Consider the following 21,767-nt stretch of genomic DNA (forward strand, 5'->3'; position numbering starts at 1 on the left):
ACCTGTGCATGATTATTTAGGGATATTCTCCACTGAAGACAGCAGGACACAGTTCAAAGAACTCAAGTTATAATTCTCATGATTCATTTATTTATCTATTATATTATATAAAATACAGAACCAAATTGATACGACGGGTATGCAGACCAACTGGGCAGTCCCCCTAAATACTAATGTCTAGATTTTCAGTCCCCTCAGTCACAGCCGAGGAGAGTTCAAAGAGCTCTGTCACATCTCCCTGGAAAGCACGACACTCACATTCCTGTGACGGATGGGAAATAATTTGGCAGGCTGCACCACAATCGCATTCGGGTCCTGGTATTTTGCCCCATTTCATCTGCCAGAGCCTGTACGTATTCTGTTAGCCATCTTCCATGCTTTACATGACAAGTCAAATCCTGTGGGCCTCTCGTTGGTGTTTATCAGGTTATGGATATCGGGTAGAACTGATCGCGATTCTAGCTCGCCTCCTTGTAGTGCACCCTGGATCAAGCTAAAGAGCTAGAACTTCTGGCTGCCAGACAGTAAGATCTCATGGCCTACACTACACAGATGGAAATTCTCAGGAGAAGACAGGAGAAAAAAAGAGGACACAGTTCAGGTCTAGGTGACATTGATACAAACTGCTTTCCCACTACCTCTGTTTATAAAGAGCATTGGGTGAGGAGTGGGGGGGTGAGGAAGGGATAGGGCTGCCAGGTTCCAGGTGGGGCCTGAAGAAATACACTTGACCTCCACATGACAGAGATCAATTCCACTGGAGAAAAGTGGCCGCTTTGGAGGGCCACCCATCCCTGCTGAGGTCTCTCCCTCTCCAAGCCTCACTTTCCTCAAGCTCCACCTCCCGGCTCTCCAGGAATTTCCCGACCCAGAGCTGGCAACCCTAGAACACCACAAAGACCTAGCTGATTAATAACAGAAAAGCTTTACAGAGCAATCCAATGCAGAGTTACTCCAGTCAAACCCGTAGATTCATCGAGTGTAGACTGGAGTAACTGCCTAAGATTGCATTGTTAGAGGCATTGGGTGAACAAAAGGATTACAGTGGGAAATGTTATGGCCAGTCGAGGACTCTCTAACGTTGCGTATTAAAGAATGAGGCGTTGATGTAATCATCAGTCTGGGTGCAAATGAGGACACCATGTCGGGCTGCCAGCTCTGGGCTGGGAAATAACCTGGAGGTTTGGGGGGTGGAGCCTGAGGAGGGCGGGGTTTGGGGAGGGGAGGGACTTCAGTGTCATTGAGTCCGCCTTCCAAAGCCGCCATTTTCTCCAGGCGAATTGATTTCTGTAGCCTGGAGGTTGTAATCTGAGACCTCCAGCCACCACCAGGAGGTTAAGAACAACCAAAACACAGCCGTGATAGAATTACTCAGTGTAACATTGTGAAGTCAATTATATTGTTTACCAAGCACACTCAGACAAACGTTTACATGCAAAGAGTAGAATAATGTTTTAAATAAATAAAGCACTTGTGCCAAATTTCAGTTCTAATTGTTTCCTTAGGGCCACATAGTTCTCTGATGTGCCCAGACCTTAGGTCATACTACCAAAAGAGAGAGAATTGGAATTTTAATTCCTGGTGGCAGCAGAAAAATACTAAGTTTATATGTACAGCGTGTTTAAGGTAAAACCGTTTCCCCTATAAGCAAGGATGTCACACACAGTCAGAACAGCCAGCCAGAACAGACAATGGACCCACAGTGACCCAGCCCAGTAGGTTCATATGTTAAATTGGGAAATGGGTGCTTGGGGGGTAGTAATTTCTGTTCCTCTGTAACTGGAGTGCTACATAGTAGGAATGTTGTGATAATGGGTACAATCAGGGTTGAAATTGATACGGAATGTTGTGATAATGGGTGCAATCGGGGTTGAAATTGATACTAAATTAATTTTTTACAGTGCTAAAGAAGCCTTGACCTGGCTTGCCCAGGAAAGCCCAATCTTGTCAGATCTTGGCTGCGAAGCAGGGCTGATCCTGTTAAGTATTTGGATGGGAGACCTCCAAAGAATACCAGGGCCAGGAGGCAGAGGCAGGCTATCAAGCCACTTCTCGGAATGTCCTCCATGCCCCATTAGGAGTCGCCAGAAGCTGCTATGACTTCCAGGCATGGGTGTGCATACACACACACGAATGCAAAAAATACACCACCACCCCACTAATGAAAAATTAAGGTTTTAGAGAGCAGAGCTCTTAAGGGAAGTTGGAAGGGAACACATGCAGAGCCAACATAGTGCAGTGCAGGGGTCTCCAACATAGTGCCTGTGGGCACCATGGAGGCCATCAACACCTTTCTTGCTGCCCACCGAGTATTTTTAGAAAGCTGGTGGGGCCAGGCGGGGCTCTTATGCAGTGCGGGGCTCTTCTGATGTGCCACCAAAGGTCTTACTGGCTCTGCAAATCAAAAGAACATTATTTCAGTGGCAGATGCTACCATAGTGTTTGTTTTATTCTCGTTTACCCCTCTTTCTCAGTACATTTTTTAAGTACCCCTCTTCTCCTTGGATTTGGGATTCCTCTGTTGGCTCTGTTTCCTGCAAGTAGGCATCTTGTGATTGGCTCCACCTTATGTAGCAGCAGCGGCCATTTTGCAGTTGCGCCTACCAGCCTGTGTCAGAATTCCAAAGGTGCCCACGGGCTGAAAAAGATTGGAGACCCCTGGTCTGGTGGTTAGAGTGCCAGACTAGGATTTGGAAAGCCCAAGTTCGAATCCCCACTCTGCTGGGTGACCTTGGGCTAGTCACTCTCTCTCCATCTAATCGACTTCAAAGGGTTGTTGTTATAAGGATAATATGGAGGAGGGAAAACTGATTTTGTAACGTGCTTTGGCTCCCCGCTGAGAAGAAAACTGGGGCATACCATCTTAATAACAGTGTAGAGTGATATACGGCAGTTTTACTTCCTCCGAAGAAAGAGGAAGAGGATGGAAGAGGATGGCTGTCCCATTTCCTATTTTATCTGCACAAAAACCTTGTGAGGCTGAAAGAGTTCAGTTGGCTTAAGGTCATCAAGCTGAGCTTCATGACTAAGCAGGGATATGAACCCTGGTCCTCCAGTCCTTCCCCGACCCCGACCTGTGCATGATTATTTAGGGATATTCTCCACTGAAGACAGCAGGACTCAGTTCAAAGAACTCAAGTTATAATTCTCATTATTCATTTATTTATCTATTATATGGCACAGTTACACACAGGAAGCATATAATAATATAAAATACAGAACCAAATTGATACAATGGAACTGGGCAGTCCCCCTAAATACTAATGTCTAGATTTTCAGTCCACTCAGTAACAGCTGAGGAGAGTTCAAAGAGCTCCGTCACATCTCCCTGGAAAGCACGACACTCACATTCCTGTGACGGATGGGAAATAATTTGGCAGGCTGCACCACAATCGCATTCGGGTCCTGGTATTTTGCCCCATTTCATCTGCCAGAGCCTGTACGTATTCTGTTAGCCATCTTCCATGCTTTACATGACAAGTCAAATCCTGTGGGCCTCTCGTTGGTGTTTATCAGGTTATGGATATCGGGTAGAACTGATCGCGATTCTAGCTCGCCTCCTTGTAGTGCACCCTGGATCAAGCTAAAGAGCTAGAACTTCTGGCTGCCAGACAGTAAGATCTCATGGCCTACACTACACAGATGGAAATTCTCAGGAGAAGACAGGAGAAAAAAAGAGGACACAGTTCAGGTCTAGGTGACATTGATACAAACTGCTTTCCCACTACCTCTGTTTATAAAGAGCATTGGGTGAGGAGTGGGGGGGTGAGGAAGGGATAGGGCTGCCAGGTTCCAGGTGGGGCCTGAAGAAATACACTTGACCTCCACATGACAGAGATCAATTCCACTGGAGAAAAGTGGCCGCTTTGGAGGGCCACCCATCCCTGCTGAGGTCTCTCCCTCTCCAAGCCTCACTTTCCTCAAGCTCCACCTCCCGGCTCTCCAGGAATTTCCCGACCCAGAGCTGGCAACCCTAGAACACCACAAAGACCTAGCTGATTAATAACAGAAAAGCTTTACAGAGCAATCCAATGCAGAGTTACTCCAGTCAAACCCGTAGGTTCAACGAGTGTAGACTGGAGTAACTGCCTTTGCATTGTTAGAGGCATTGGGTGAACAAAAGAATTACAGTGGGAAATGTTATGGCCAGTCGAGGCCTCTCTAACGTTGCGTATTAAAGAATGAGGCGTTGATGTAATCATCAGTCTGGGTGCAAATGAGGACACCATGTCGGGCTGCCAGCTCTGGGCTGGGAAATAACCTGGAGGTTTGGGGGGTGGAGCCTGAGGAGGGCGGGGTTTGGGGAGGGGAGGGACTTCAGTGTCATTGAGTCCGCCTTCCAAAGCCGCCATTTTCTCCAGGCGAATTGATTTCTGTAGCCTGGAGGTTGTAATCTGAGACCTCCAGCCACCACCAGGAGGTTAAGAACAACCAAAACACAGCCGTGATAGAATTACTCAGTGTAACATTGTGAGGTCAATTATATTGTTTACCAAGCACACTCAGACAAACGTTTACATGCAAAGAGTAGAATAATGTTTTAAATAAATAAAGCACTTGTGCCAAAATTCAGTTCTAATTGTTTCCTTATCAGTTTCTTCTGGTGTATGTTTAGTCCAAGCGTGGCAACTGTCAAGGCTTCCAGTGGGCCAGCTAAAGCCCCCCCCCCTCGTTTCTGTCCTTTCTCAAGGCAAACCTGGCAGTCACTGAAACATAAGAATACTTCTTAAAATCCACAGCAAGAGAAGAGAGAAACTCACCACTTTGAACACTATAACCTGCTTGTCACACTCAACACGACCAATCTTATCAAATTTGTTTGCGGCATTCTATCACACAGCTTCAGTCCATCTCAGTGTAAAGTTATTTGCTGCAGCTTGCAATACCTCTGTGTGGCCCTGTTCTTATCTACATATTTTAATGCTACTCCTCATTAATTACTTAGTGGTGGTGACTTTGTCTCATCTCTTTTAAAGAACCCAACACATAGAAATTAATACATGCTCATCAAACCATTTGCTACAGAAATCATTATACAGCCAACATCAAGGGGGAAACTATTTTTAAATACACTTTATAAATTGTAGGATATTTTATAAAATCATTCTTATTATAATATAAACTGGATTTATAAAGTTAATACACCACCTTGAGTTCTGTGATGGGGGGAAAACACGTGTAAAGCAAATAATAAATTCTAGACTTCCAGTTCAGGTAGTTTACTCTAACCCAGCACAGAGGTGAATCTTAGGACTAACAATCACATCTACCAGTTTGAATACCTTCACAGCAGTGTTCCCTCTAAGCTGAGTTACTGTGAGCTAGCTCACAGTCTTTTAGCCTCCAGCTCACACTTTTTTGTCTTAGCCCAGGAAGGAGGGCTCCAGAGCAAACTAATTTATGCAGAAGCCAAATCGCTCGCTCACAGCTTTAATGCCCAGTAGCTCACAAAGTAGAATTTTTGCTCACAGGACTCCACAGCTTAGAGGGAGCATTGCTTCACAGTAATATTTGCTAGCTAAGTCTTACAGAGTCGGCCTCAAGCTATGGTTATTCAGTGGCGTAAGGGGAGAAATAACCCACTTTGCTTATGTTCTTGTTACAACCTGACATGTGGTAAAGCATAAAAACAGACTCAGGCCTGGTGACCCTCAGACTCAGCTGGTTCTAGAGGTACCAACCTGCTCCTCCTGCTATTACATCTGATCTCCGAACAACCACAATCAGTCCCCCTGGAGAAAATGGCTGCTTTGGAGGGTGGACTCTATGGCATTATACCCTGCTGAGGCCCCTCCCCTCCCCAAACCCCGCCCTCCCCAGGCTCCACCCCCAAATCTCCAGGCATTTCCCAACCCAGACCTGGCATCCCTATCTACAACCGTAGGCCTTAGGGTGAGAACAGCTCTAATGCCAAATAACAGGATTCAGAAACCTTGGTCGTGGTGGTATCACACACAGTCCCCTAAGTTTCAAGGTCACAAGGTCATTTCTGGTCCAGGTGTCAGCAGCTGTACCTTGGTGGTCAGTTTTGTTTCCTTGGTTCTCAGATCCAAGGAGGAGGAGAAGGTATGGTTCTCCTTGTCCCGTTTTGGTTTTATGGAGAGATTTTCAGATGGGCTTAAAGGCAGAGCCACCGATACAACCTCCTCCCCTATCTTATGAGCAGAGGAACTGCAGTAAGAAGACATCCCTTTGGAGAGCTTCCAAAAGGTTTCCTGAATAGCTTTCCGGAACTCATTCCGCATCAGGCAGTAGAGGATGGGGTTGAGGCAGCTGCTCGCATGAGCCAGGCATGTTGTGAGCGGAAAGATGTAGTTGTGGAGAAAGAAGAAAGCTTTGTCGATGGGCAATAGATGGAATTTGACCAGAACCCCCCAGACAGTCGCCACGTGATTAGGAAACCAACAGATAAAGAAAGAGCTCACCACCAGCCGGATGGTGGTAGTGACTTGTTTCTGCCGTTTCGTATAGCTGCCGTTGAATTGGTAGGTCTTGAGGAGTCTTAGGAGAAGGACGTAGGAGGCTGAGATGATCCCCAATGGTATCAGAAAGGTGAACACCACCCGGTGGAGACGGTAGATGCCCAAGCCATATTCTGTGGGGAACCTGGAAAGGCACACTTTCACTCCAACAATATCCTGTACAGCCGTGAACATAACAGTGGGCACACTGGCCCCTAACGCCAAAGCCCAGAGAGCCACGGTGATCCATTTGGCCTGGTTAGGAGTCATGGCAGAACCAGCCTTCAGGGCAGACGCCAAAGTCCAGTAGCGCGCCACGCTCATGGCGGTGAGCAACGAGACGTTGGCGTAGATGCTGATGATGGTGAGAGAAGGGACCACCTTGCACATCACTTCGCCAAAGGGCCAAATGAAATCCAGGGCCGTCTCTGCAGCCCAGAAGGGGAGCGTCAACGAGAACTGGAAGTCGGCCACCGCTAAGCCAAAGATGAAAATATTAATGATGGGAGTGGATTTGCCCTTCTGGGACCCGATCAAGTACATGGCAAGCCCGTTCCCCAACAATCCCATCAGGCAGACCACAGAGTAGACAAAAGTGATGAATACCCGCAAACCAAACGACGCGTCCGATGATATGAAGACAGCTTCGTCAGAGCTTCCCCACAATAACTCATTCTGATGCATGGAACTGTTGGCGCCTTCGTATCCTTGAAACCCGCTCCCCATCTTTGACAAAGCAAAGGGGTCAGCTGAAAGGTGCAGCCACAACGGCCCTGGCAATGGTACGGCTCAAACGGGGAACATCTTGGGAGGAGGGTTATGACCGGGGAGGACGCTGACCACAAAGCTGCTGAACACCAATCACACTCTGAGTGCTTTGCTGCACAGGCCAAGTTCGAAAGGAACCGCCGATCCACTTTCCAATCAGCTAAGAAGAGTTTGCTCTTGTAAAAAGCGTACAAATGTTTGCTTTGCAAAAAAAAAATCCCAAGTTTCGTGAGGGCCCTTTCACCCCACCCAGTCTTGGCAGATGAAGACCACAAGCTGTTGGCTGGCTGGCTCCGTCAGCCTTTCCCCTAGGAACCGGTGGATTCTTTGGCCTCTCCGTGTCTCCATCGATCTTCAGCAACTGACTCTGTGTCCCGGCCCGTGCCTCCTCTCGTCTGCCTTTGAGAATGAGAGGAGCTTCCTGCAGACCAAACGTTCTAACCACTCCCGGTCTGAAGATCAAGGACGGCCCCCTCATTACGGTGGGGCAGGGCTGGGCTTCATATGTGTGTCCATGTGTGCGGGGTGTGTTATGTATAAAGTCCTGCTCCGTCTCTGTGCTGCGCCTTGAACACTTTGATGTGATTCTTATCTTTGACTGCAGTGCTGTGGTTTCTCTTTCAATCAAAGCCGGAGCAGAGACAGAGAGAACTTTGAGTCCGACCCTGGCCTGATGGAATAGAATTTGGTTGTTGCATTCTGGGAAGATGCTCTTGTTTCCCAAGAGGGTCTGCTAGTGCAGCTGACTTAAAGAGAGGTTGCTTCTCAAGGCTTAATTTGCATAGGGGTGTGTCCCTCCGTCTCAGATGGATAATCAAACTCATCCCTAGAATGTGTGAAATAATCATCCCTGAGGATGAGAGAGAATGCATCTGAGTTTGTGCAGTGTGCCTTTCTGTTGCCAAGGCACAATTTGGGTTTTAGAGAAGGAGGCTTCTGAAGAAGAAAGCATGATAATTTCAGGTAGGCTTCAACCCTAGCACCCCTTTATTTCAAGAGATTTTACCCTGCTGCTGTTTCTAGTGCTTCAGCACAGGAAAAATAGAGTACCCAGCTGTTTGCCAAGGCTTTTGTGCAGCTGCTGAAAAGGCAAGAAACTGGGAGTTGGATCATTTCCCAGTATGAATCTCCATGCTGGTGTTCTGCTTTCCAGCTTCCCTGAGCGGGGAGCAGTTTGGGGTTTGGTTTCCCGTGGATGGAAGAGAAGTGACACAATGAATTTGTGATTTTTGGTTAATTCACAAATGTGTAAACAGAGCGTATTGGAAGCAAGCGGGAACTCCTACAGCAGGCAGCTCAACTCTGATCCTGCATCAGGACCCCCTGAAGAGAGCAGTTGCGCCTCGAGGATTCTTCGGCCAACTAATGGCCCCCGCCTTTGCCCCTTTGTGGCTTTCCCAACTAGAGCTGCCCACCATCTTGAGAAAAAAACGGGTTCCCCCTTTAACAGAGGCTTAAGGGGACGCTATTTACCTCTATGCTGTGAAAAGCTTCAGCTACCCATTTTCACACATTACTCATCTATTAAAGAGACAGGACATTTCCCCCAGGCCTGTTGGCAACCCTACTTCCAAATGCAAAATGGACTTTCTCTCTCTCTCTTTTACATCCCTGCATAAACCCTGCAGAGCACTGGTTTCAGGGCCAAAGTCGGGATCCATCGTGGGATCATTCCTGCATTTCCTAAAAAGTTAATTGCAGGTTTGTGTGTGTGTGTGTGTTTCCCCTGATTTGGATTAGGACCTTGGTGTGTGGGTTGGGGGAAAGTAGTGCGTTAAGGCCCACTCGGTGCCTCTGTCTCAGTGCAGAGGATCTCTGCAGGGTTGCCACCTGCGAATCCTGGTCTTTTACAATATTCCCTGGTAGCCCAGTCTGCACGCATGTGACAGCTGCCTTTTGCTGGGTCAACTGACGGGTCCCTCTGCTCTTAGGATGCTTATTCTTTTGAGGAGGCCAGGGCCCGTCCCAGCACCCAGGACGTTTTGGCTGGGGATGCCCAGGATTAATCATGGGACCTTCTGTATCCCAGGTAGGTGCTATACACCATTGAGCCCTACCCCAGAAATCTGATTTGCTCCCACTCCAAACTCTGGGGCTTCTGTGCCCAGATCCAAAACTTTTGTTGGGGGAAAGTAGTGCGTTAAGCCCCACTCGGTGCCTCTGTCTCGGTGCAGAGGATCTCTGCAGGGCTGCCACCTGCGAATCCTGTTCTTTTACAATATTCCATGGTAGCCCAGTCTGCACGCATGTGACAGCTGCCTTTTGCTGGGTCAACTGATGGGTCCCTCTGCTCTTAGGATGCTTATTCTTTCGAGGAGACCAGGGCCCTTCCCAGCACCCAGGACGTTTTGGCTGGGGATGCCCAGGATTAATCATGGGACCTTCTGTATCCCAGGTAGGTGCTATACACCATTGAGCCCTACCCCAGAAATCTGATTTGCTCCCACTCCAAACTCTGGGGCTTCTGTGCCCAGATCCAAAACTTTTCCACGGTCAGAAAAATCAACACTGGCAGGCTGAGAATGAACAATAATAAAAACTGTCAATTAAAAAAAGAACTTGGTTTTTTTATCTTGCTATTTTTAATAGGTTTCAGTTGAGAGCCAGTTTGGTGTAGTGGTTAAGTGCACGGACTCTAATCTGGGAGAACCGGGTTTGATTCCCCACTCCTCCACTTGTACCTGCTGGATGACCTTCGGCAAGCCATCGTTCTGACAAGAGCCGTCCTTGAAAAAGAGGAGTTTCATCCATATAAAGATATCACGCATCACAAATCCACAACCAAAATATGTATACAAACACATCCAACTAATTTAGAATACTCTTTAAGAACAGCATGCAATATACACTACAGTCTGGTGTAGTGGTTAAGTGCGCGGACTCTAATCTGGGAGAACCAGGTTTGATTCCCCACTCCTCCACTTGCACCTGGCTGGATGGCCTTGGGCAAGCTGTAGCTCTGATAAGAGCTGTTCTTGAAAAAGAGCAGTTTCTGTCAAGAGCTCTCTCAGCCCCACCTACCTCACAGGGTGTCTGTTGTGGGAAGGGGAAGGGAGGGGTATAAATCCAATCTCTTCTCTTCTTATTATTGTCCCTTTTCTACAAAAAAAATACACAATTAAACGGATCCATCCGTGACTAATTCAATATTCCCAAGATTTTAAGAGTAGGTTTTTAAATACCCCACAACCACACACACATATTGGAATTTTGGCATGAGCAGCTGCTGCCCTCTACTGGCTTATGATGGTATTAGTAGAGAGTAGGGTCTACTGGTCAAGTCTTGGTCATTGACTGCCCCACAATCTTATGCCAGCCTTTTTAGCCAGGGGCTGAACTACTGGGAGACACAGATATGAGGCAGCCATTTTAGACAGCAGATTCTGAGTGCTGTTAAGGTTGGGAGACAGACAGATCTGACCCAAGAGGCGTGATCCTAGTGGGACGGCGGATGTTCTGTTGCATAAGCCTCAGTGAAATATTATTTATTTATTTATTACTTTGATTTTTACCCCACCCTCCCTGCCTCGGCAGGCTCAGGGCTGCTTACATACGAACCAATAGATAAAACAGCCGTATAAATATCAATATAAAATACATGATGAGATATTTTAAAAACCATTAGTGTATCGATGGCGATGCAGGTATGGTAAAGTGCATTTAGAAACATACATTCAACAGTACATCCACTCTCGGCGGGCTCAGACTGGCAGTAAAATCAGCACAGTGCAGCTGCTTACCTAAATACCTGACGGAAGACCTCCGGATAGAATGTACACGAATGCTCACAGAGGCTTGAGCCGAAGAACTTCTGTCTGTGTTGTGCCCCCAAGTTCATTAATGTCTGGAGCCAGCCTTGGTCTCATGCGAGCTCTTCTTCCTCCCTTCCAACTAGGGTTACTAACTGCCCAGAGGGGGGGAAATATCTTGTACCTTTAATAGACGCTTAATGGAATGTTACTTACCAAGTGATGTGATTTATCTCCCTGCCATGAAAACCTTCAGCCGCCTATTTACATACATGAGGCCTCTATTAAAGGGACAGGATATTTTTTTGGTCAGGCAACTCTACTTCCAGTGCTCTTTAATGAATTTGCAGGAAGGAAAACTTTTTTTTTTTTTTTGTCAAGTCACAGCTGACTTATGGCAATGCTGTGGAGGTTTCAAGACAAGAGATCTTCAGAGGTATGGTACCTCTGGTATGGTACCGAAAAGCAGAAGGGTTTCAATAGAGTGAGCTGCGCTATACCATACCATTGCCTGCCTGTTGGGATTCTTTTTGAGTAAGTCAGCAGAGTATTAAGAGACTGAGTCCATGGTGTGTTTTAAAATATAAAAGTTTACTATAAAACTAACATGGGAAAAGGTACACAGGATATGAAAATAACAAAGAGCTAATATGGCTACATCCTTACGGCTACAGGTAAAACGGGAAGAGAATGGTGTCTCCTTCTCAGTCAGAACAAAGAACGGGAGGAGAAGCCAATATGCTAAATACTTGACACATTGGTTTCCAATCAGACTAGCAAGTTAGCTCCAAAGTTCCCGGGCATTCTACTGTCTAAACAGATTGGTTACAAACAAACATGTGACTTAACAAACATCATTAACCCTGTAAATACTGAAGTGTTTTGACTTGTAACACCCAACACTGCCTCTGCATAGCAACATTGGTATTCCTTGGTGGTCTCCCATCTACATAATGACCAGGACCAACCCTACTTAGCTTCTGAGATCTGATGAGGCTGGGGTAGCCTGGGCCATCCAAGTCAGAGGAAACAGAAGAGCTTTAAAGGGGGTAGCTCATCCTCTAGGTGACATTTTTGAAAGCTAGAACGTTGTGGTGGTTGGTTGATTTTCTTCATTTGTTGTAGCCCACCTTTCTCACTGAAGACTTAAGGAGGAAAAGAGAGAAACAAATCCAATCAGATTGCCACAAGACATCCAGTTGCAATAGACTGCACAGGTGGTTCTCCTACTAAAGCACCCCATCTCTCAGAACTCTCTCAGCCCCACCTACCTCACAGGATACCTGTTGTGGGACTGGGGAGAGGAAGGCAAGGTGATTGTAAGTCCTTTTGAGACTCCTCAGGGTGGAGGAAAGTGGGGGATAAAAGCCTACTCTTCTTCTTCTAAGCCCTGGTGAGGCTTAGAGGTTGGGGTGGGGGGCTTAAAAGAACAAGCGCCAGTCCCAACATTCCACGCCTAAGGGAAGCAAGAGGAGCTTCTGTCTCAGCCCATGAGGTGTGGTCTTATATCTCAAAACCGTCCCCTGTGGGTTGAAAAGCAGGTGATGGGCTGGCTAGAGGCTAAGCAGTAAATAAGGGGCTGCATACTTCCCCCTCCCCAAAGCAGCTGCTGTTGGCGACAGGCCACAGACTGACGACTTTTCCCGCACGAGGTAAACTGCTGAAAGACTTGCCGCTGCTGGCTGAGCTGTGGCAGAAGGTCCTCTTCCCAGCTGTCTCCGGCAAATTCCGGCCAGGAGGTGGCGCTCGTCTCCAGGGCTGCGCGGGTGCCGCGATGCCTCCGAAAAGCAGAAGGGTTTCAATAGAGTGAGCGGCGCTATTCAGCCGCCCGAGAATCCTCTGCTTTCAATTGAAGCTGCCAACCTCCCTGGAGAAAAATGTCCTCCTGACTCGTTAATAGAGGCTTAATGTGTAGAAATGGGCAGTTGAAGCTTTTCATGGCACGGAGATAAATTTCTCTTTAGCCGTGGGTCCTATGACTTTAACAGTTGAGTGTTAGGCAGAAGTTCGGCAGGTGTGGCTTTTTCTTGCACAGATTCAGACATGGTGAGGCCCTGCCTGGTGAACTTGTGCCTGTCTAATAGTTACTACGGAGGCACAAATGGTTGTTTTTCTGCACCCTGCTCTCCTTTAACAATACCCTTCCAGTCAGAAATTTAGCAGGTGAAGTGTGTGGGGAGGGGGCCGCGGCGTGGCTCAGTGGTACAGCCCCTGTTTTAGGTCCCATGCTCCATCAAGGGCATCTCCATTTGAAAAGGATGAGGTCACACAGGTGATGTGGAAGGCTCTCCCTGGAGAGGGAAGGGCAGTGCCCCAGTGGTACAGCATCTGCTTGGCATACGGAAGGCCTTCGGCATCTCCAGCTAAAATCATTAGATAGTAGGTGATGTGAAAGACTTCCACCTGAGACCCTGGAGAGCCACTGCCTGTCTGAGCAGACAGTATTGAGCTTGATAGACCAAAAAGTGTGACTCAACAGAAGGCAACTTCATGTGTTAATTCCTCTATCATTTCATCTGCATGCAAGGTTTGGCCAGGGATTCTGGAGGGTTTTGTTTTGTTTGTTTGTCCCCTTCTGGGCATGGATCAGGGCTCACTGGGAGTGTGGAGGGGGAGGTATTTGTGAATTCCCTGCATTGTGCAGGGGGTTGGACTAGATGACCCTGGAGGCCCCTTCCAACGCAATGGTTCTATGATTCTAAGGGAAGACCAGCTCAGACAGATTTTTACGGAACTAGAGAACTGCCATACCAGAAAAGAGAAAAGGAAACTGGCAACCCTGTTTACTAGAATTTAGCCATGCTAGGATTTGGCCATGAAACGTGAAGAAAGAGCAAAACAAGCAGACAGTGCCTCTGAGCATATGCAGAACATACATAGTGGTGATTAGGACGCTGAGTTCTCTGGAAAGGGTGTGAGTTCTGAACAACGTTAAGTGGCACCTTTCTTTTACAAAGTTAGCCTGTCACAAAGGCCTGCTCTACCGATGCAGCCAAATGAGGTGGTAGAGTGCTGAGGTGGTAGAGTAGCCTGCACCACTGCAGATGGAAAAGGTATTTTTAAATGCTCCAACATATTAAAAATCCCCTGCATGTAGAAACCCAAGGCATCATGGAGAAATGTTCTGCTCTAGCTTTTTCCTTGGGGTGCTAGATCTCCGCTTACAGGGAGACTTATCCACAGGAGAGCATTCATAATATGTGATTTTTCCAGCAAATACTGTTCTGCTGTTGTGGGTCTAATCCTGCTGCATGCAGGCAACAAGCCTACGATTGGAGTGAGTGCAAGGACAATGGCAGCACTGGTGGGGTTGATGGCACATGAATAGAATATCACACATGCTTCAGTTTAACTAGGACAGCTCCTAATTTCTGGCCCCTGTCCCTGCTAAATTACTGTCTCCAGTTTTTGCCTTTGGGGGGATTCCTTGTTAAAACTTGATTTGTACAAAATTCCTAGCATAAGCTGCTAGTGTTCTTGCTCTTCAAGGTCCAGCCACCTCCCCAGGGTCCCTGGAAATTACCTTTGATGGGGGATGGATCCATCTTCTCTCTAGTGCTCCAGCAAGCCAGTACCTGTGCATGAATACTAAGGCACTATGCAGTGGACAGCCTGTCCTTTTACACCCCCAGGAGTTGCTAAGGAATGTTTTGACACTACCAGACTAGCCTGGTCTCATCAGATCTTGGAAGCCAAGCAGGGTCAGTCCTGGTTAATACTTGGATGGGAGACCACCATCCAATGAGAGGCAATTACTTTTTTAGCTACCAGTAATAGTGTTACAATTAATATTTTTTTTTGTATGTCGGGTTGTATGTCTAAGTCAGGCCAAACGTTAAACAGAATTGAGTGTATCGTAAAAGGAATTGTATGTCCAGTAATATAAGTTATTTGTTGTGCAATATCTTTCCAAAACTTAAGGACTATTGGGCAAAACCACCAACAATGAATGTATGTTCCTTCCCCTCCACATCCTTGCTTCTCATTGGAAGGCCTCCCAGCTACTTAAGGTCAAAGAGTGGTATACGTGTCTGTGGGACTATACAATTTTTGACAAAATAGCGGATGTTAAGAAGTCAAATGAGTATCCCGTGTCTGAGTCAAACTTCCTGAATAAGTGGTACCCGGTATTGGAGATACTTTTAAAGAATGTAGATTCCTCATATTCCTTTAGCAATCATCATCATTTCAAATTTATTTTGTTAATGTAACAATTAAGATTTGTATAAGGTAGTATCAAAGTCTGCCTTGTAGTACAGGTATTTCAATTCTGTTGTTGATGTTCTGTTACTAGAGCTAGTTTGGTGTAGTAGTTAAGTGCGTGGACTCTAATTTGGGAGAACTGGGTTTGATTCCCCACGCCTCCACTTGCAGCTGCTGGATGACCTTGGGCAAGCCACAGTTCTGTCAGAGCTGTTCTCTCATGGACAGTTCTGGAAAGAGCTCTCTCAGCCCCACCTACCTCACAGGGTGTCTGTTGTGGGGAGGGGGAAGAAAAGGAGTTTGTTAGCAGCTCTGAGACTCCAAGTGAAGGGTGGGGTATAAATCCAGTCTCTTCTTCTCTTAGTTGATGTTTGGTCACTGACTGAACATTTTTAAAAATTTAAAAAATGGATGGGAGACCAGCAAAATCAGTTCAGGGCTGCTACACAGAGGCAGGCAATGGCAAACCACCTGTCAGTGTCTCTTGGCTTGAAAACCTGACATCAGGGGTCCACAAGCTTTTTGAGACTGCGAGCACCTTTGGAATTCTGACAGTGGGCACAACCACAAAATGGCTGCCATTGTAGTTGGGGCCAATCACAAAGGGCCTGCTGCAGGAGGCAGAGCCAACCACAAAATATCAGGGATTGAGGATATGTATAACTCTAATGGGGCTGCGGTGGCTCAGAGGTTAAGATGCTGAGCTGTCAGACTGGAAGGTCTGTAGTTCAGCAGTTCGAGACCCTAGTGCCACGTGATGGAGTGAGCTCCCGTCCCTGGCCCCAGCTCCTGCCAACCTAGCAGTTCGAAAGCAAGAAACTGTAAGTAGATAAATAGGTACCGCTTCGGTGAGAAGGTAACAGCATTCCGTGTGCCTCGGCGTTTAACATGCCAGCCACATGACCACGGAAACATCTTCAGACAACGCTGGCTCTTTGGCTTGGAAACTGAGATGACCACCGCCCCCTAGAGTTGGATTCGACTGGCTTTCAAACAAGGGAAACCTTTGCCTTTATAACTCTAATAGTAACTCTTCAACATTTCAGGCAGAAGTTCTGTTTAACAGGATGCCTTTTAAATCTACACAGCCAATCAGAAGCCCTGCTGGGCAAAAGCACCTCCTAGCCCCACCCACTTCCCAAAAGCACTTGGCAGGTCCCATGGCGCCCACGGGCACAGTGTTGGAGACCCCTGCCCTCTGGGGTCACCAAAAGTTGGCTACGGCTTGACGGCACCTTCCACTGACGTAGGGCAGTGAAGTTTTCACCAATGCATCTTCTCCAGATTCACTCTCCTGGCTCTTAACATCAACAGGGCGCAGTACACTGGAGCATCAGGGACCAGCGCCCTTAGCGAGCTTTAGGGGAAGAGGGAAGGCCGTGGTGGTCTTACAGGCCATGTCTGTATTTCCACACTGAGGGGGAAATGATGGTGGAGGCTCTGCCTTCTGTGGCGTTAACTGTGTGGAAAAAAATAGCCCAGAGAGAGTTTCTAGGGAGGGGGCGGGTCAGAAACCTCCCTGCTTTGAAAGTCAGAAGACAAGGGTGATGAGCGATGTGATCTCGAGCAAGTCCAGACCTGGGCCAGGAGCTGGGAAACAGGTGTGCGGGAGGCTGGGAGGGAGGGACTTGGTGAAGGCCTGCAGGCCAGGAAGGGGCTCGCCTCTGAACACTCTCGGGAGGCCACTCCGCTTCTCAGGCTCTTGACAGCCAGCATGGCTTCTCCGGGGCCTCCGTGGATGTCTCCCTGCTGGGTTCCATTCTAATTCCCGTTGGATGCTTGTCCTGAGAGGAGCCCTTTTGCCCACGATGGTCTGCGTGTGGTTTATTGGATGGTGATCTTTGCTGACTGGAACGTGTGGGGACAGTGCTGTGGGCACCATGAAGAAGATGTTCTCTTGCTCCAGCAACCAAGTGGCGGTGAGTACCCACTGCTGAAAATTGGTTCAGATGTGCCACCCCCCCCCCCCGGCAAATCTTCTATCTGTGAGACAGGTGCCGGTGACTGCCGAAAAAGTTGGCAGGTGAACAGCAGAGTGTATTCCACAGCCACACCTGCAATGGGAGAGAATTTGGCATACTGACAAAGCCGAACTTTCACTGTATTAGAGAAGCAGGCTTCTAGCCCTTCTGATAAGCTTCAAAGGATGTGGGCAATTCTTGATGAAACCGGGAAGAGCCAAGGAGGATTTTCAAATATCTTGGTGTGTGTGTGTGTGTGTGTGTGTGTGTGTGAGAGAGAGAGAGAGAGAGTACTCTATATAGCTCTGTTCTACCTCCACGATCCCCCCCCCTCAAGTATTGTGGGCAGAATGATTTATGGAGAGCTGTTCAATCTATGTATACAGTATTGCGGAGTGTAATTCTGATCCATTTTTTCAGGCTATTTACATATAAATGAGGCAGTGGGATTTGGGGATGTATAGCAGGTATTCTGCCTTTATATTAAAAAGGATTTTTGAAATTCTCCACCGTTCAAATCCAAGAATTTACCTGAGTTGTAGTTCTCTGGTACCCTTTGCAGTGTCTGTTTTCAGGACCAGTGCCTAAAATGCTAGACATGTGATAAAACTGTGACTCTGAGCATATGCAGAGTATCCATCCCTCATCACTGCTACTAACCCTGAGGAGAATTAGATAAGGATCTTCTAGGCTAGAGAACATGGCCTATGAGACACCTCTTTTGATATAGGCTTCACCGCCCCCGCCCCCAACAGCATCCCTTTCTCATTGCAGAGAGAGGGAGAGAAAACCCATCTTCCCAGAAAATGGGGTTCAGCACCCCATGAGAGAACATTTCTGAAAAATTTATCTTTATTTTGGAATAAGCCTGCTCCATTTTCAAGCTGTCTGATGACCCAGATTTGAGTTTTCTGTAAGACATTAAATTGCCAAACTGTGAATCGGGAAAAACAGGTGTTTGGATTAGGAGAGATATCGAATTGAGAGAATAATCCGCACCTTTCTGGGGTCATCGGGGCGGGACAGAGAGGATTTCCTGCGCACATTAGACAAGCCGAATGGAACCTGCCTCCTCCATTAATTACAGGGCCCAATCCACTGCCATGCGCTTGCTCAGCTCCCCTTCATTGTGTTGTGGCTCCAGGCGGTCACTTCCCCTCAACACCACTGTCCTTATGCAGGGTTTACGCCCGTCTGAGCCCACTGAAATCAGTAGGCTTAACTTGAGTAACTTGGCATACAATTGCTCTGTGATTCACATCAGCAGATTCTGTACTGGAGGTGGTTGCTGTTGAATGTGGGATTGCCACTTTTAAAAAACAACAACAACAACAACTGGTCCCTCTAGCTGTTACTCTTAGTTTGATTGGTAGCAGTTATCAGGTGGTGTTATTTAGCTGTGCCGTGAAAAGATTCATTTGCCAGGGCTCTTTTTGGACAGGAACGCACAGGAACGGAGTTCCGGCTGGCTTCAGAGTTGGCCACGCCCACTACAGCCAAAACCTCTGTGTGTGCCTGGCTACAGAGGGAAGGCCTGGAGCTTGGGGATGGTGCATTCTGGGAAGGGGGAGGAGCTTAGTGAGGTAGAATGCCACCGGGGTTCACTCTCCAGAGCAGCTACTTTCTCCAGGGGGCTGATCTCTGTGTCTGGAGAGAAGTGGTCATTCCAGGAGAACTCCACCTGGAGAATGGCCACCCTAGGGCCTTGTGCCTGCTTAGACACTTAGACAAAGGGTTGCCAACTCTGGGTTCGGGGATTCCTGGATATTTGGAGGCGGAGCCTTGGAAGGGTGGGGTTTGGGGGAGGAAGGGGCCTCTGCTGGATATAATGTCATAGAGTCCACCTTCCAAGCAGCTGTTTTCTTCCAGGGGAACTAGTCTTTGTCACTTGGAGATGAGTTCTAATTCCAGGAGATCTCCAGCACTGCCTGGAGGTTGGCAACCTGACTTTGTCAGTCCATGCCTGCTGCGTGGGAAGCCCATTTGAGACTTGGATGAGACCTCAGTGGGATCTGTACACAGTCAGAGACACTGTTCCTTGTGTCGTCGTTTTTAGGCCAGAGTTCGGATTGCCGTGTCCCCCCTGGCCACCAATGGGGGTAGAGTTGCTAGATCCAGGTTGGGAAACTCCTGGAGATTTGGGAATGGAGCCTGGGGAGGCCAGGGACCTCAGTGGGGTACAATGCCATAGGGCCCACCCTCCAAAGCATCCGTTTTCTCCAGGGGAAGTTATCTCTGTACCTGGAGGCTGGCATCCCTAGCCAGAGTCCTTGTGCTGACGGAAGGTTCAGGGGGGTGGGGGCTAAGCTAGGGTTGCCAACTTTTAAACTGGCCCCTCTAGCTGTTCCTTAAATACCAGTTTGATCTGCAGCAGTTATCGGATTATTTTATTTAGCTCCATGCCATGGAAAACACAAATTGCTCGTTTCTATGTATTGAACCTCTATTGAAAGGGACAGGACATCCCCCCCCCCATCCATTTGGCAACAGTAGACTAAATCGTAGCCCAGGAGAGGCCTTGAAACTTGACTCCATCAACTGCAAGACCGTTGCCAATCTGAAGCCTGGCTAGAAATTCCTTTCTCTGTATCGGGCTCCTGTCATTCTTCACTCTTGCTCCCTGGCCAGTTGGCAACCTTGGTTATATGCCATCCAATGACAGCAATGGGTGGGCATGGACAATCAATTGTATCTCCATGGCCATGAGATCTAGAAACTTGATAGTGGCTTTTTAAAGGAAAGGGCTAACTGAGAAGTTATAAAATCCTCAAAGTCCCCCAAGGGACTGCCAGGGGTCTTGTCAACCCAGATGTGTTCAGGGAGCCCCATGTTTGGAACTTAATTCCCCCACTGGTCTGGTTCCCTGGGTTTAATCCCCCCCCCCTCCAGCACCATTTTTCTGACCTGAAGTGTCAATGGGAGCCAGTCTTTGCCCTATTGGGGAAACGTGTGTGCACTAATGGGCTACTCATAAGTTCTCACAGAGGGACAAATAGCCACTTTGGAGGCTGTTTCAGTATAAGAAAACAGCGAAGGGGGGGAGGCTTAATTCCCTCCTTTCCACCCGCCATGGTCCTGATCCAAATGTGGCCCATGCATGGCTGGGAATTAAGTTCAAGCACAGAACTCCCAGAACTCATCTGTCAGCAGGACACCTGGGGGACCTGAGGACTTTGTATCATGTGAATCAGCACTGCTGATTTCTTAAGCCTCCTCAGATCAGGAAGGGAATTCCCAAACGCAGGCAGGTGAAGCAGGGTTTTTATTTTTTATGGATTTCTATTCCGGCTTTCCCCTGGAGCATGTGACTTGTCAGTCTGTGGGAAAATGCTGAGAAGAGCAATGGATACAGAAATTAGGCAACTCTATGATCTGCTAGATAAACTGATTCTGAATTTTTTGGACACCACCACAGCATCATGATTAACTGTAATTGCTCAGGCTAACTGGTCTAATTGTTTTACTTGAATATTATTAGCGGGGAAAAGACATATGTAACCTTGGCTGTTGGATGGGATAACACTGCGAAACAAATCTTTTAAAAGAATTCAATTCCCCAATTAGGGTTGCCAGCTTTTTGACTGGCCCCCGCGTCTGTGCTTTGAACCACAGCTTTCTCTGCATTCATTGGTGGGTCTGGTTGTCAATTCTGGGTTGGGGAAATTCCTGCAGATTTGGGGGTGGAGCTTGGGGATGGTGCATTCTGGGAAGGGGAGGGAACTTAGTGAGGTAGAATACCACCGGAGTTAACTCTCCAGAGCAGCTACTTTCTCCAGGGGGCCGACCTCTGTGTCTGGAGAGAAGTTGTCATTCCAGGAGAACTCCACCTGGAGAATGGCCACCCTAGGGCCTTGTGCCTGCTTAGACACTTAGACAAAGGGTTGCCAACTCTGGGTTCGGGGATTCCTGGATATTTGGAGGCGGAGCCTTGGAAGGGTGGGGTTTGGGGGAGGAAGGGGCCTCTGCTGGATATAATGTCATAGAGTCCACCTTCCAAGCAGCTGTTTTCTTTCAGGGGAACTAGTCTTTGTCACTTGGAGATGAGTTATAATTCCAGGAGATCTCCAGCACTGCCTGGAGGTTGGCAACCTGACTTTGTCAGTCCATGCCTGCTGTGTGGGAAGCCCATTTGAGTCTTGGATGAGACCTCAGTGGGATCTGTACACAGTCAGAGACACTGTTCCTTGTGTCGTCGTTTTTAGGCCAGAGTTCGGATTGCCGTGTCCCCCCTGGCCACCAATGGGGGTAGAGTTGCTAGATCCAGGTTGGGAAACTCCTGGAGATTTGGGAATGGAGCCTGGGGAGGCCAGGGACCTCAGTGGGGTACAATGCCATAGGGTCCACCCTCCAAAGCATCCATTTTCTCCAGGGGAAGTTCTCTCTGTACCTGGAGGCTGGCATCCCTAGCCAGAGTCCTTGTGCTGACGGAAGGTTCAGGGGGGTGGGGGCTAAGCTAGGGTTGCCAACTTTTAAACTGGCCCCTCTAGCTGTTCCTTAAATACCAGTTTGATCTGCAGCAGTTATCGGATTATTTTATTTAGCTCCATGCCATGGAAAACACAAATTGCTCGTTTCTATGTATTGAACCTCTATTGAAAGGGACAGGACATCCCCCCCCCCATCCA

General features: G+C 47.8%; 2 protein-coding genes across 3 annotated transcripts in view; one reads left to right on the plus strand and one right to left on the minus strand.

Moving 5' to 3' along the window:
- Window positions 1-5,975: 5,975 nt before the first annotated feature.
- RXFP4 (relaxin/insulin-like family peptide receptor 4) lies at window positions 5,976-7,187 on the minus strand. The gene has a single exon (XM_015410803.1). It carries the CDS (start codon window positions 7,185-7,187, stop codon window positions 5,976-5,978), a length of 1,212 nt encoding a protein of 403 aa, XP_015266289.1.
- A 9,683-nt stretch (window positions 7,188-16,870) lies between these two features.
- The window catches only part of ANKRD35 (ankyrin repeat domain 35), a 74,865-nt gene continuing 69,968 nt past the window's right edge, over window positions 16,871-21,767 (plus strand). For both annotated transcript variants that reach the window (XM_015410849.1, XM_015410850.1), the window contains exon 1: window positions 16,871-17,100. In XM_015410849.1, coding sequence (XP_015266335.1) covers window positions 17,062-17,100 — 39 coding nt within the window. In that variant the 5' untranslated portion in view covers window positions 16,871-17,061. The remainder of the gene's footprint in view (window positions 17,101-21,767) is intronic.

Source organism: Gekko japonicus, unplaced genomic scaffold (assembly GCF_001447785.1).
Source record: "Gekko japonicus isolate JY-2015 unplaced genomic scaffold, Gekko_japonicus_V1.1 scaffold42, whole genome shotgun sequence".
NCBI classification, from domain to species: Eukaryota; Metazoa; Chordata; class Lepidosauria; order Squamata; family Gekkonidae; genus Gekko; species Gekko japonicus.

Bases quoted from the DNA above. Each gene is read 5' to 3' on its own strand.
- RXFP4 (XM_015410803.1), bottom strand. From the start codon at position 7,187: ATGGGGAGCGGGTTTCAAGGATACGAAGGCGCCAACAGTTCCATGCAT.